The sequence below is a fragment of the Cryptomeria japonica genome, chromosome 7, assembly GCF_030272615.1.
Source record: "Cryptomeria japonica chromosome 7, Sugi_1.0, whole genome shotgun sequence".
NCBI classification, from domain to species: Eukaryota; Viridiplantae; Streptophyta; class Pinopsida; order Cupressales; family Cupressaceae; genus Cryptomeria; species Cryptomeria japonica.
In genome coordinates, this window is record NC_081411.1 from 296,365,436 (window position 1) to 296,377,714 (window position 12,279).

Sequence of the window (12,279 nt, forward strand, 5' to 3'; positions counted from 1 at the left end):
AATTCCCTGCTCTGAATTCGGCAGAGGGGTCGTTCCCTTGTGCCTGCTAAAGGTGATCAAGCTTGAGTGGTTGTAGTTAATGTTGAAGCTGGGGAGAGAATACTGCTACAAGCATCGGTTGCTGGCAGTGTCGAAATCAAATACTGTACCTCCTTTTCTGTAAAAACCTTTTGCTTGTTAGTTGCCACTGGTCTCAGGTGGCAGAGGGTTGGCTTTTGATCTGTGGGCTTCATGTTTGTTATCGTTTGATTTTGTTTGGTGGTCATTTTAACCATTTTTCCTGTCAGCAAATTTCATGTGATTTTTGGGAGAGGGCCCCCTATAGAACCCTCACTAAATTACCAACAAAAAATTGTATATACAATTTACCCCCATTGGTTAAGAACGATTTATCTTACACATATCTTAAAATTAAAATATACTAATTCACATGTGAAATTTAAAGTTACATGTAAGGAACTTGAACATACAAAAAAATTAATGAACATCAAAACAGAAGAGATGTGACCATTTGCAATGTGCTTTGTGTTCGCGGGCCATTAAAACACAGAATGGCCAGGGCCATCGTGTTTCTCCATACACAGTTATAAATTATAAAGGAAGGGCAGATACCTCACAGACAAAGAACAGCCCTATAGCAATAAAAAAAATTGGCTCAACTAAATGTCTTAGTTACTCATTTACAAATTTAATTATTTAGCGCATTTATCTGTCTATCATAATTGGATGGGATGAGCTTTCAGGCTATGAACTAATGCTCACGTGGTAGAATTATGACAGTGAAGACCCAAGTTCAAACCCCAACCGCTGTCCCTCAATTATGTAATGCAGTCTGGTGGATGTTGCTGGCTTCTCGGCTAAAGAGGAATGTGATACTAACAGAAAGATTGAGCGTACCAATACAGCTTGGCGGATGTGGCTGGCATTTTGACTTAGGAAAGAATCAATCAGTTCACATAAACAGCATCATCCTATCAAAACTTTTCACAAACCTCTGAAAGCAACCGAAGTATATAACCAAGTGCACAAATTTAGCCCTGAATGCCTGTCTCGATTTTCAATTAAATGCAGAAACTTGGTAGTAAGCAAGCAAGTTATACAATTCAATTCTCATCCAAACCATACGCCAAGATTTTTGAGACACGCATCTGTTCAGGGGACAAACTTTTACCTTAACGCTTAATTATTTGTCTTGACGATCTACAAAACTTTGGCTATTTAACTAAAACATCATATATTGCGAGAGAATAAATACCTAGCTTATCCAGAAGAGGGATGATACTGTCCCGGAAAACCGCTATTCTCTGCTTAGTTGAAGAAGTATAAACCTCCTGGCTTGCACCCTGCAAAACCTCCATGCTGCTAGACTACTCTTCCCTCCCTCAAAGATAATCGCATCAATCTGCCTAGAACAATGCACTTATTACTCAAATTGCCTACTGATTTTCAGATGTTTTGCACAAAAACAAAGAAAAAAAAAATGCCTTTGAAAAAGTAAAGTGTTCTGTAGGCCTTCGTATTGAAGATTAAATCCTGTAAAATGCTGCCGAGGATTATTTTCAACTTACCTTAGATCGAACTGAAGATTTTATGTGGATTTAATTGTAAATCTTAAAATGCTTATACTTCAGATCGGAAAAGAAAAGTGACAAATGAGGAGAAAATTTCTTTTTAAAAAACCTGATGTCTATAAGATATGTGTTGTGTTAATACAACATGGGAGAGAATTGTTAGTATCAGGTTTGAGGTTTTAGGGCTTGCCCAGAACGCTTGAATGAAATGAAATGAAATAACCTAATTGTTCCAAAGATTTTATAGCGTCTCCATGCCATGGATTTAAGGAATTCTTCATTTATGCTGGCGTCCTTGTGATACCGAGTTACTCTATTGGGTGCACGATGGGTCCCTTAAAATTTATAGTATTATTGCGCATGAAATGAAATGAATTGATTTTAATTTTAATTATCTTCATGTGTATTGGATCACTAATTCTTGTATGAGAGAGGTAGTATTTTTAGAAAACACTATCTTTTTTTTGTTGATTTGAGTTTTATTTTTTTTATTTTTTTTTAAATTGTTTTTTTAAATAATTTTAATATGGAATCAATTTTTAATGTTCTTTAATCTTTGGTTCGAGAATATTTGTATCTTGAGTATTTAAGAATGAAATATTGTTTCATTACTACTATTCAAAAAATACAAATCTTTTCTTCTCATTTTTCTTTAGGTGTCATATATTTGCATGTCTCATATTTGAGCGCATGGAAGCTAGTCCTTAATTGTTCAATGAGGATATTTCCCCTTCATTTGATTTCAACCCTTATATAATATTTTTCACAATGTTCATATGTCGAGTTGAACTCTAAAATATATTGTTGTTGTTTTTGTAATGGAGGAAATGTGACTTTGCAAAAGAGAAACTGTGTTCCTTTAAGAGCCAATTTCACTACATACATTCATATATACTCAACTAGTTAAAATGCTTAAATGAAAAGAATTGTTGAAAATATCTATAAATAGATAAATAAAATAAACTTTTTAATATTAAAAATAGGAAACACAAATAACAAAGTCTTTGATCAAAATTTGAGCGTCTTGGCCAAGAACACCAATGTGATGAATGGAAGTCCTCGCATAGCACTATCATCTCGTATGGACCACAAACAAAAAGATGCACAAAGAATGCAAAAACCTAACTTAATGCTCCAACTAACCTACAAAACCTAAAAGTGAGAAACATAATAGAAAAGGTAAGGACTAAATCAAATTACAAGATTTAAATGATTACTTGAAAGAAATAAAATAAATAACCACAAGCAAACCTTTGTGTGATTGAATGCTCTTGAAATACCTACACACATATAGAGAAATCAAACCAAATCCTTGTTTTGGTGTTCTTGCCTCAATCAAAACCTTGTTTTGGTGTTTCCACCTCCATGGCAACGAGATAGAGAGATAGATAAAGATACATAGAGAAAATAATGATTTGATAAGGGATGTGATAAATCTCAAACTACTTGAAGATATATGAAAGATATTGTCAAAAAAGCTTCACAAAGTCAAGAGAGCTATGAGATAATGTTGTGAGATCTTGAGAGTGGTGTAGCAAGCTATTGAGAGTTGTGCATGAGCAAAAGAGTGCAAGTGAGCCAAGAGAATTCAATAGAGAACATCCAAGAGAGTTTGTGTTAAGTGAAAGATAGATCTAAAAGTGATAAGAGGAGGGAAATAAAGAGCAAATGAGTCATTTCAAAATCACTCTAAACCATTTCCACTAACTTGGGTGGATGACAAGTGACAAAACAATCGAACGATCTTTGAACAATAAAATGTCATGGGATGCTAGGACGATGCACAAATGTTTGCACTGGTCATTAGTGTCTAGACAAGTCATGCTCAAAAATGACAAGAGGCAATAGAATCACAAGTTTAATACAAAATTGGTGCAAAAAAGGGATCCTAAGCATCTTGAGGGGTAAAGGTTGATGCAAAGGCAAAAATGAGCTTGCACAAACATAAGGGAATTAACATTAAAGCGGATATAAAAGTGAAGGTGAAATTGCAAGTGTGTGCATTTTTTGACACTCAACTTCTTACTTATTTTCTCCCTCTACATCATTCTTTTAAACTTTTCATTCATTTATTTTTTGTATCTTTATTAAGGTTTAGACATTCGTTCAAGTTAATCTTCTATCTACCCATATATTTATGATTTTGTTTCATTTGTGTGTTCTTCTCTCTATACAATTCTTCATCTCTTGCATATAGCCCTGGCCCACTTATCAATCTTCATGGTTTTTATCTTTTAAAATAACATAATAACTTGGCCACAGTAGTTGCCTTTAAAAAAAAAAATTGATATCCCCACAAGCATACTTTAACAAGGAAATTAGATCTTGCTTCTTAAATTATTTGTGATTAGATGCTATGAATCCTTTCTATTTTCCTCCATTCCAAACTTCATATCATACTAGCACATACCTTATTACCATACAAAATTGGGATCATATCTAATACCCTTCCCTATGAAGTCATTTAATATTTGCATCATGCATTTAATGATTGCACCAAGGGAAGTTGTCCCTACATCATCACACCTTGCTTATATATGCAAGATGCTTGTACATTGTAATATATATCATTCATATTACATCATTTCTCAATATTTGAATGCAAGATCCTATTCAAACATTCTCTTGTAGAAGGCATCTTTCTTGGTTGATCTTTGAATTTTGCAGCTTCATTATGGGTTCATTATCATTTCAACATGGTATCAAAGCCTTGGCATTGTAAACCCCTTCTCATATCGGAGAATTGAGATATTATTGTAGCATCGTAAACTATCACTGGTCTAATTTACACCTCATGTTTGTGCTTCCATTTTAATGTGTCCTATCCTCATCCTCTCTCTGGTTTCGTTTAGGCCTAGTTATCCAATTTGATGTCATGTACACCATTTGGTAGGTCCCACTATGAGATGTCGACCCCCTTGGCTGATTGTTTTGGTCCTCTTTATAGAAGGACCAAGTTGTGGAACACCCTAGTCTAGCCTAGGGTGCCCCAAAATGTCTTGGTCCCTCTCAAAGGGGCCCCAATTCGAAATGGGGTAGGTGTTATATCTCCCCACCAACATTTGATCCTCGGGGCTATAGATGACTATTATAGGTCAACCTAATTAGTAAATTGCCTAGGGAACCCTGTATAAAGACATCTTATCAATTCATTTAGACCTAGACGTGATCTGTTACATACCTAAAGTATTCATGCATCCATGAAGCATTCATCATCAAGTGTTTTCAAAGATTCAATGTTGCATATTCATCATAAGTATAGTTTGTTGAATATGAGTGAGTCATATTATTTTTGCATTGCTAATTAAGAAACTTATTTCATAATTGTTATCTCTTGGTTTCTTATTGTTCTAAAAGCGAATTAAGGAAGTTATCATTGATTCTATGTAACCGAGTTAGAATTAACAAAAGAGCAGCTTCTAGAGGAGGAAACTAAATAAACCTAAGTATGGAGAAGGTTGGATAGAAGTATGGCAACTCTTTTATACTACATTTATGCAGATTGACATACATAAAAAATAAAAATAAACATACTGAGCTCCTATGCAATACAATGCGTACATGAGAGCTAGTTGTCGGTAGCCTATCTTACCCCTTCCATTTTTAGCTAAAGATTTAGAATAAGACCATTAAGTGATAATTCTCCAAAGGGAAAGATATATTGATTTGCATGGTTGAATAATTATTTCTTTAAAAACTGTAACATTTAGTAAAAAAAAGTGTTAGACTTCTATTATGCTTTTCGTTGCTACCAAAAAAGCTACATAGTCATCCATTACAAGAATTCTTAGAAAACAACCTTGTTATTAAACCCAAGTTGTCGTTGAGTGGGATGGAACATTGACTTCACACTTGGCGTGATTGCAACTAAATGAAAGTCTTTGGCCAAGGTGATGCTCAATTCAAGAGCATTAGTCAATTCAATAATCCAGTTATATTTGACCCAATGAGAGGTCATACTAGTTAGGGGTAGCCTATAGTGTATGAAGACTAAGGAGTTGTGTACGATTATACACCAGTCTCAAATGGCATGAGCTCAACTTCTCATTACCTCCCTACAAAGGGTCGGGCCAACCTAATTGGATATAACATGGGGGACTAGTAAGTCCATGGTTGGGAGGAAAAGTGCCTTGATGATATTTTCTCTCCTCCAATCATTGTTAAAGTTATGTAAAAGAATCAAAATGTGCATCTAAAAAAATGTAATCTCTTATTATCTCTACTCTTTTAATTAGAAGTAATAAAATTTTCATTTGTACCAATTTATATATATGATCGTAGAATAGATCTCTATTTTGTTTTAATTTTTCTGGTTTAATTCAAATTTTGTTTTAGCTTAATATTAGATATATATTAAGAAAAATTGCAAGTTCTTCCTTTCCTCTCTCTTTCAAAGTTGTTATTTACATTGCATAGTTTAGTGCATGTTACACCTTATTTCAAAGTTTCCATACAAAGAGGATGCAGGTAAACTTAGTGTAGTTTGTCTTTGCAATTGTCTATTTGGATTTGCTTGAGAGTCCCCAAAGCCCTTTCAACTTAATCATTTTAGTGGAAGTCGTGCAATCATGGCATCCAATGAGATGGTATCCCCTTGAGAAATTATGTCAAACAATTCCCATGCTTTGTCTATGCTTCCACGTTTTGTATGCATGTTGTTGCAGTTGCAATTACAACAACGAACAAAAAAGTTTATATGTAATGGAGGATGTCCATATTTTATTTGGAAGCTTTAATGCATTTGTGAAGGTTTACACATTTGAAAAAACCCATGTCAATGGCATTCGCTTGTTAGTTACTAAAGCCTAGTCAACAAGTTCATTGTATAGCATACTCCCATATTTCCTTTAAGCACTTTTATCAATGAATTTGATATACCTTGTTATATTTATGCAAAGACATTTATTTTAGATATTTTGTCAAACAATTTAAATGCATCGTTGGCCTAGATATCGACTTAAGCATTCCTATTTATAACATATGACAAACATCTCATACCCACATCTAACAAACATCTCATACCCACCATGCATTCATATGTGTCCATAACCTGTTCAAAGGCTTTCACATTGTGCAGGCATGGAGGACATTGGCAATGCCTGTCAATTGCATTTGTTTGAAAGTTTCTTAGAAAACCTTTTTCAAATCAAATATATTTTGTGTAGATTTTACATTTAAAAAGTAGTGCATTGTACTCTATGAAGTAATATCCCATGAGGGATTTTGTCAAAGATTTTATGTATGCATCATATCCACCAGAGCATTATCAATAGTAGAGAGGGTGCGAAGAAAGGTTGGAGACATTAACTTTGAAAACGCCAATTGAATTTTGAAGTAGTTAACGCAACTTTTCAAAATTCACAACTCACAATCTAGTTGTGAGCTATGAAAATGCATTTCACAACTCAACTCACAACTTACCTTGCATTCACTTTTTACCTTTTATAACTTACTTGCATTTGATTTTTACCATCTTTAACCTCTCGCATTCTAATGCAGGAGCATCCTCGATCGATGAACAATCTTGCATCAACCAAAAATATTTCCTTCAATTTTGTTCTTATTTAGTTCCTTGTGTAGTTTCAATATGCTTACCGGTATGTACCGGTAGTTGCTTTTTCTTCGTGGCAAATCTTGTTTGCAGTTTCCTGGTGGTTTCATGTGGTTGAATCTAGATTTCTAGTTCATTTGGGTTCTTTTCTGGTCAGTTATCGCTTCCAGTTGGCTGAACCTGGGTTCCCGGGACAGTTCTTGTGCTTACCGGCTGGTTTTCCTTCATTACCAACGTGATTCTTGGTGTGTGGATCCATCTTGGGTCTTGTCCAATGTTCTTTGGCATGTGGTCGACATTCCTGCTGAACCGCATCACTTGGTTGTTATTTTTCAGAAAGATTTCTTAAATCTTAGGGCCGACCTAATTACAAGTTTCATTTTCCTGCATTGGTGAATGTAATCTTTTGAGCTCGACCGGATGTGTTCCAGCAGGTATAAATATGGTGTTAGGTAATCATTTGTAAGGGTAGAGGAAGTAGGAATTTGAATAAGGATTGAGATTCAAATGTTGTGATCTGGTTGATTTTTAGAGTCACGGTTGGGTTGTTTCTAGCTTGAAGCCTACATGTAACCGGTTAAGTACCAGATGTTCTTTGATGATAATCTAATGATTATTGGATGATTACCGGAAGTTATATGGCTTGAATATGATATGTTTATATAAATTTGTTATGTTTTCTTGTTGCTTTCATTGTGTCTCTCTTGCTACATAAGTCGATTGACTCTTTTGAGGGGTTTCATCGGTTATGGTTGCATCACATTCACTTTTTAAAACTCACAATTGGTTAAGAGTTGTGGATTTCGATTTCACAATGCATAACCACTTTGAATTCATAATTTGCACTTAACAACCTCTTAATGTTTGACTTTTCAAAATCACAACTAGTTGTGAGTTGTGATTTTGTTTCGCACATCGTCACCTCCCATAAGTCTTTTGAGTTTGATTTTTCAAAATCACAACTGTTTGTCCGTTATGAATTTGGATTGCACAGCATTTTTTATTTTTTATTTTAAATAAGTGAATTTATTTAATTTTATTTAAATTCATTTCACTTCTTTGTGCCACCTTTCAGAGACGTGTCATAACTTTTAATTGGGAAAGAATTCGAACTTGAAACTTTGACCATACATCAAAGGGGACGAAAAAACTATGATCCAAGAGAATCTATTCATGATAAGGCATTAAATAATGAGATTTTAATATTTTTCAAACATACATTTATAAATATGTAAATATTAAAATCTCATGAATGATGAGCTGCGTAGTTGTGAAAATTGGTCTCGTAAATCAAAATGATAAGCCAGACACTGGGTTTAATACCAAAGATCAAAATTTGAGTGTTTGAAAAATGGGACAAGAATTCCTCAAAGCTTCTTCCATAGGAGAGAGATTTTTGACATAAGTGCTAATATTATCTTTTCGCACCAAAATCTCTTCATGGGTGGGACCAATTTTGGGAGAGGGAAAAGCATATCTATAGTTAGAAGGAAGAGCTAAGTTATCATTGTGTGCAGGAATTATATGTCAATCTATTCAAAACCTTAAACACGTCAATGAGACAAATTATGAAAAGCAAATTAAGAAAATGAAATACAAATTCAGCCTTCCTAGTAGTGTCCCATTGTTCTCTATCTCCAAGGATTCTTCAAGTTATGCTTTCTCTCAGATTATGATGCACTTGGCTTTCAAAATGACAACCTAGAGAATGAGTGCTAATTCGAAATGCAAGAAATTCATTCCTACACTATATGATAATGAACTATGATGATATGCAATTAAGATCTATATGATATTAAAATGTTTCTATATTGATCTAAGGTAATGATGATGTTGTGCTATGAATTGAAAATGCTAAATTCTTATGTTGATATGATTCCTTGCTAAAAGTGATTATGCTAACTTAATTCTAAAATGATGAGATGAGTGTAACAATTCTTCTAAAAGGAATTAGACTAAAAATGCTTCTAAAAATGGGTTAGAGCTTGATTTGTGCAAATGAGAGCCTATTTATAGATTTTCTAAGGCTCGTGTCTTAGGTGGCAGAGATGGACGGTTCAGATTTGATTTGAGGAATTGAATGGTTGGAGATGAGGAAGTTGGAGAGAAAAGTGTATCTTGATCCCTCAAGAGGAAACAAATGCTATGTGGGGGATGGAGAAGAGAGAGGAAGGTCAAGTGTCCTCAGTGGGTTGAAGATTCCATGTGTCTCTTCCAAGTTTGTTAAAGATATTTGATTAATTAAATATTTAGGAATGTTTAAAATCTCATTTTGTTGCAAGTGCCATGTGTCCATTTAGTTTGTTGAATTTGTTAAGGATAATTGATCAATTAAATATTTTAGGAATATTTAATTTATGAGATGCATGTTGATGTGGCATAATAGGACAAATCATTTAGATGAGGTGGAAATGATCTTAGGATAAGAGGAATAAATGTTATGAACCATATAAATAAATTAAGGAATTTATTCATAGGTAGAGGAATTATTAATTAAATAACATGTATTTAATTAATTATCTCAAGCCAATTTTTAAGTGTATACAATCATCATATGAACAAAATGTAATGTCATGAATGTCTTGGACAAAACTTGAAATTGAACTAGAAAAAGAAGATAACAACTCCATTTATCAAATGCACTATGATCAAACAATATACTCATGTCATAATGATACAATTAAAAGAAACTTTCAACCAATGTATACAATGAATTTCTAAAAAATTCTTGCAAAATTAAGATTTGAAAATGAATATTAGAAGTTATGCAACCAAAATGCAATGCACGAAAATGGGATCTAAGCTTAGAATGCAAACTAGAGGAATAATTAATTATGCCCAACTTCAGTCCTCTCGGAGAGCTGAGTACTGAGATTGATTTTTTCATTTTTTAGTATTGATGATTGGATAATGATTTAGATATGTAAATGCCAGAACTAGGTTAAATGATGCAAAATTGGCAATAATCAACATAAATAGACAAATGCATAACTGGGAGTGAACTAAAATGAAAAGAACTTAAAATGAGATGTAGAGAGGAACCCATGTCTAAAATTAGGGTTCAAAATGGCTGGTGATTATGGATAGGAGCCCTATACTAACAAGTATCTGAGTGCATACAAGGGTCAAGGTCTTAAGATACTCCAAACTAAAGTTTTTTGTCAAATTTCAGGTGAAATTACGTAGAAAATGGTATTAGGTTCCATAGACTAGGGAGAATAGGGTGTTATGCATCCTAGACCATGCCTTTTTGTTGAATTTGGTATGGTAGCCTCTATCTCAGTTTGTTCTATGTTCCTATACCTACAATAGAGTTTGAAATCTATTCCTAAGACTACAAATGCATAAAAGAAGAGGAAAATGGTGTTGGGATCTATAGGGGCTTTCCTAAGTCAAACATTAGGTAGGTGTTAACCTCCACTAGAACAATGATGAAAAGAAAGTGTACCATTGGTAGGGAAGAGGCTAAATTTGAAAGACACATCAAATTGAAGCGCTGAAATAAAATGATTACACCATTGATTGATGATGCAATGGTCTTTAGACAAGTCATCCAAGCATTGATGTAATACATGATAAATCATAAAAAATTCTATCATGAAAACATACTTGAAGGTTGGAGCTTAATTCTCCTTGTACTCAAAGCTACTTAGGAATGAATAATTGAGTGCTCGAATGAAACTTGTGGATGTGAAAGATGTATCTCAAAAAGATATAGAGACGATGACTTATATAGGGTTCTCAAGGTATTTTTGCATTTAGGCTGACTTACAATAGTTATTTCCACGAACTAAGACCAAACTTTTTTAATGTTAAGGCCAACATGTGAATCTCTCAAAATTTTAGCCAAAACGTGTCGATCATTGTGGCTAATTGATAATGACAACAAAATAGGCCTTGCTTTTGTGTGAAGCGAGATAATAGGGCCCTAATATTGGATTTGTAAATTCTTGTGGATTAACAACATTAAGAGGGGAATAAAGTGCCTTGAAATTTAATATAGGATAAAACCCCAAATTAGCTTGAAATAATATAAGAAAGAACACACTAGAGCAAGGGCCCAAAAGGGAGTGTAATATTGAAAGGGATTACAATTTACGACACAACACCCATTATGTATCCATTTTGAATATTTAATAGAGAAGGAATGTTAATGCCATTTTGAGTTAGAACAAGTTTTTGATCAAAGGTTACAACACTCAAGCAAGGGTCATTTGATGTATTCTAATCTTCTTTATAGTTTAGATTGTTAATGTTAATGTTAGTTAAATTGCTAAGTTAGTTTGATAGATTAATTGTTATGTTATTCTTCTTGAATTGAATTGATATAATCTATTGATGGTATCGATAAAACTAGGATTATGAGTACCTAGATATAACATAGTTAAGTTTGCATCACCCATAGCCAATTATGTGTAGATAGGTTTATTTTTAGAATTGTTTATGTTTTATTTAATTTGTTGAATTTAGTTTTTTTCTTATATGCAATTGATAGATAACTTAGGGAACCTTTGGCTACACATAAAGTGCCAACATCATCCAAGAAGGAACATCCCTAGCTAATAATTAAACGAAGCTTTCCAATCCAATAAGTTACTTGATAAAAGATTAGTTGGTTTGTTGATTTGCATACATTGAGTTATGTACATCAATCTGCTGTACTTAGTAAGAGTTAGTCATTTTTGGCATCATTGTTGGGGATGGTGCTAAGGTTTAGGAGATCTCCAAGTTTAGATTTATTTTATCGTTATTTGTTTTTATTAGTTTAATTTGTTTTTTTTTATCGGTAATGGGCCAAAGCCGATAAGGTGTACATACCCTACCCCCTTGTGGGATTTGAACTTGTGACCTCTCTTTCAAGAGCACAAGTTATCCAACACTAGGCTAAATCATACTGCACTAATTCATTTTTGTTTTTCAATATTAAGAATGGTAGATTTTAAGTTAAACTTTAATCATTCACGAACAACTATAGGAAGACAACCCATAAGCTCAAAACTTTCGTTGTATAAGATGGCAAAAGAATGCTTTAGGAAGATTCCTTCCATCTACGAAGAGATAAGAAGATATCATTGAGACAAAAAAAAAAAAAAAAAGATTTAATATCCTCTAAGGAATCACAATCACCAAAAGCATCCACAACAACCAAAGCCACAC

General features: G+C 33.6%; 1 protein-coding gene across 6 annotated transcripts in view; it reads right to left on the bottom strand.

Moving 5' to 3' along the window:
- Nucleotides 1-1,842, bottom strand: part of LOC131048585 (protein ILITYHIA) — a 212,581-nt gene extending 210,739 nt beyond the window's left edge. The window contains exons 1-2 of one of the 6 annotated variants that reach the window (XM_057982586.2): nucleotides 1,681-1,842; nucleotides 1,256-1,406 (exon numbers count right to left, since the gene is read on the bottom strand). In XM_057982586.2, coding sequence (XP_057838569.2) covers nucleotides 1,256-1,358 — 103 coding nt within the window. In that variant the 5' untranslated portion in view covers nucleotides 1,359-1,406; nucleotides 1,681-1,842. Of the gene's footprint in view, nucleotides 1-1,255; nucleotides 1,407-1,568 lie in introns of all 6 variants that reach the window. The other 5 variants (XM_057982589.2, XM_057982588.2, XM_057982585.2 and 2 more) reach the window with 5 other exon arrangements.
- Nucleotides 1,843-12,279: the final 10,437 nt, after the last annotated feature.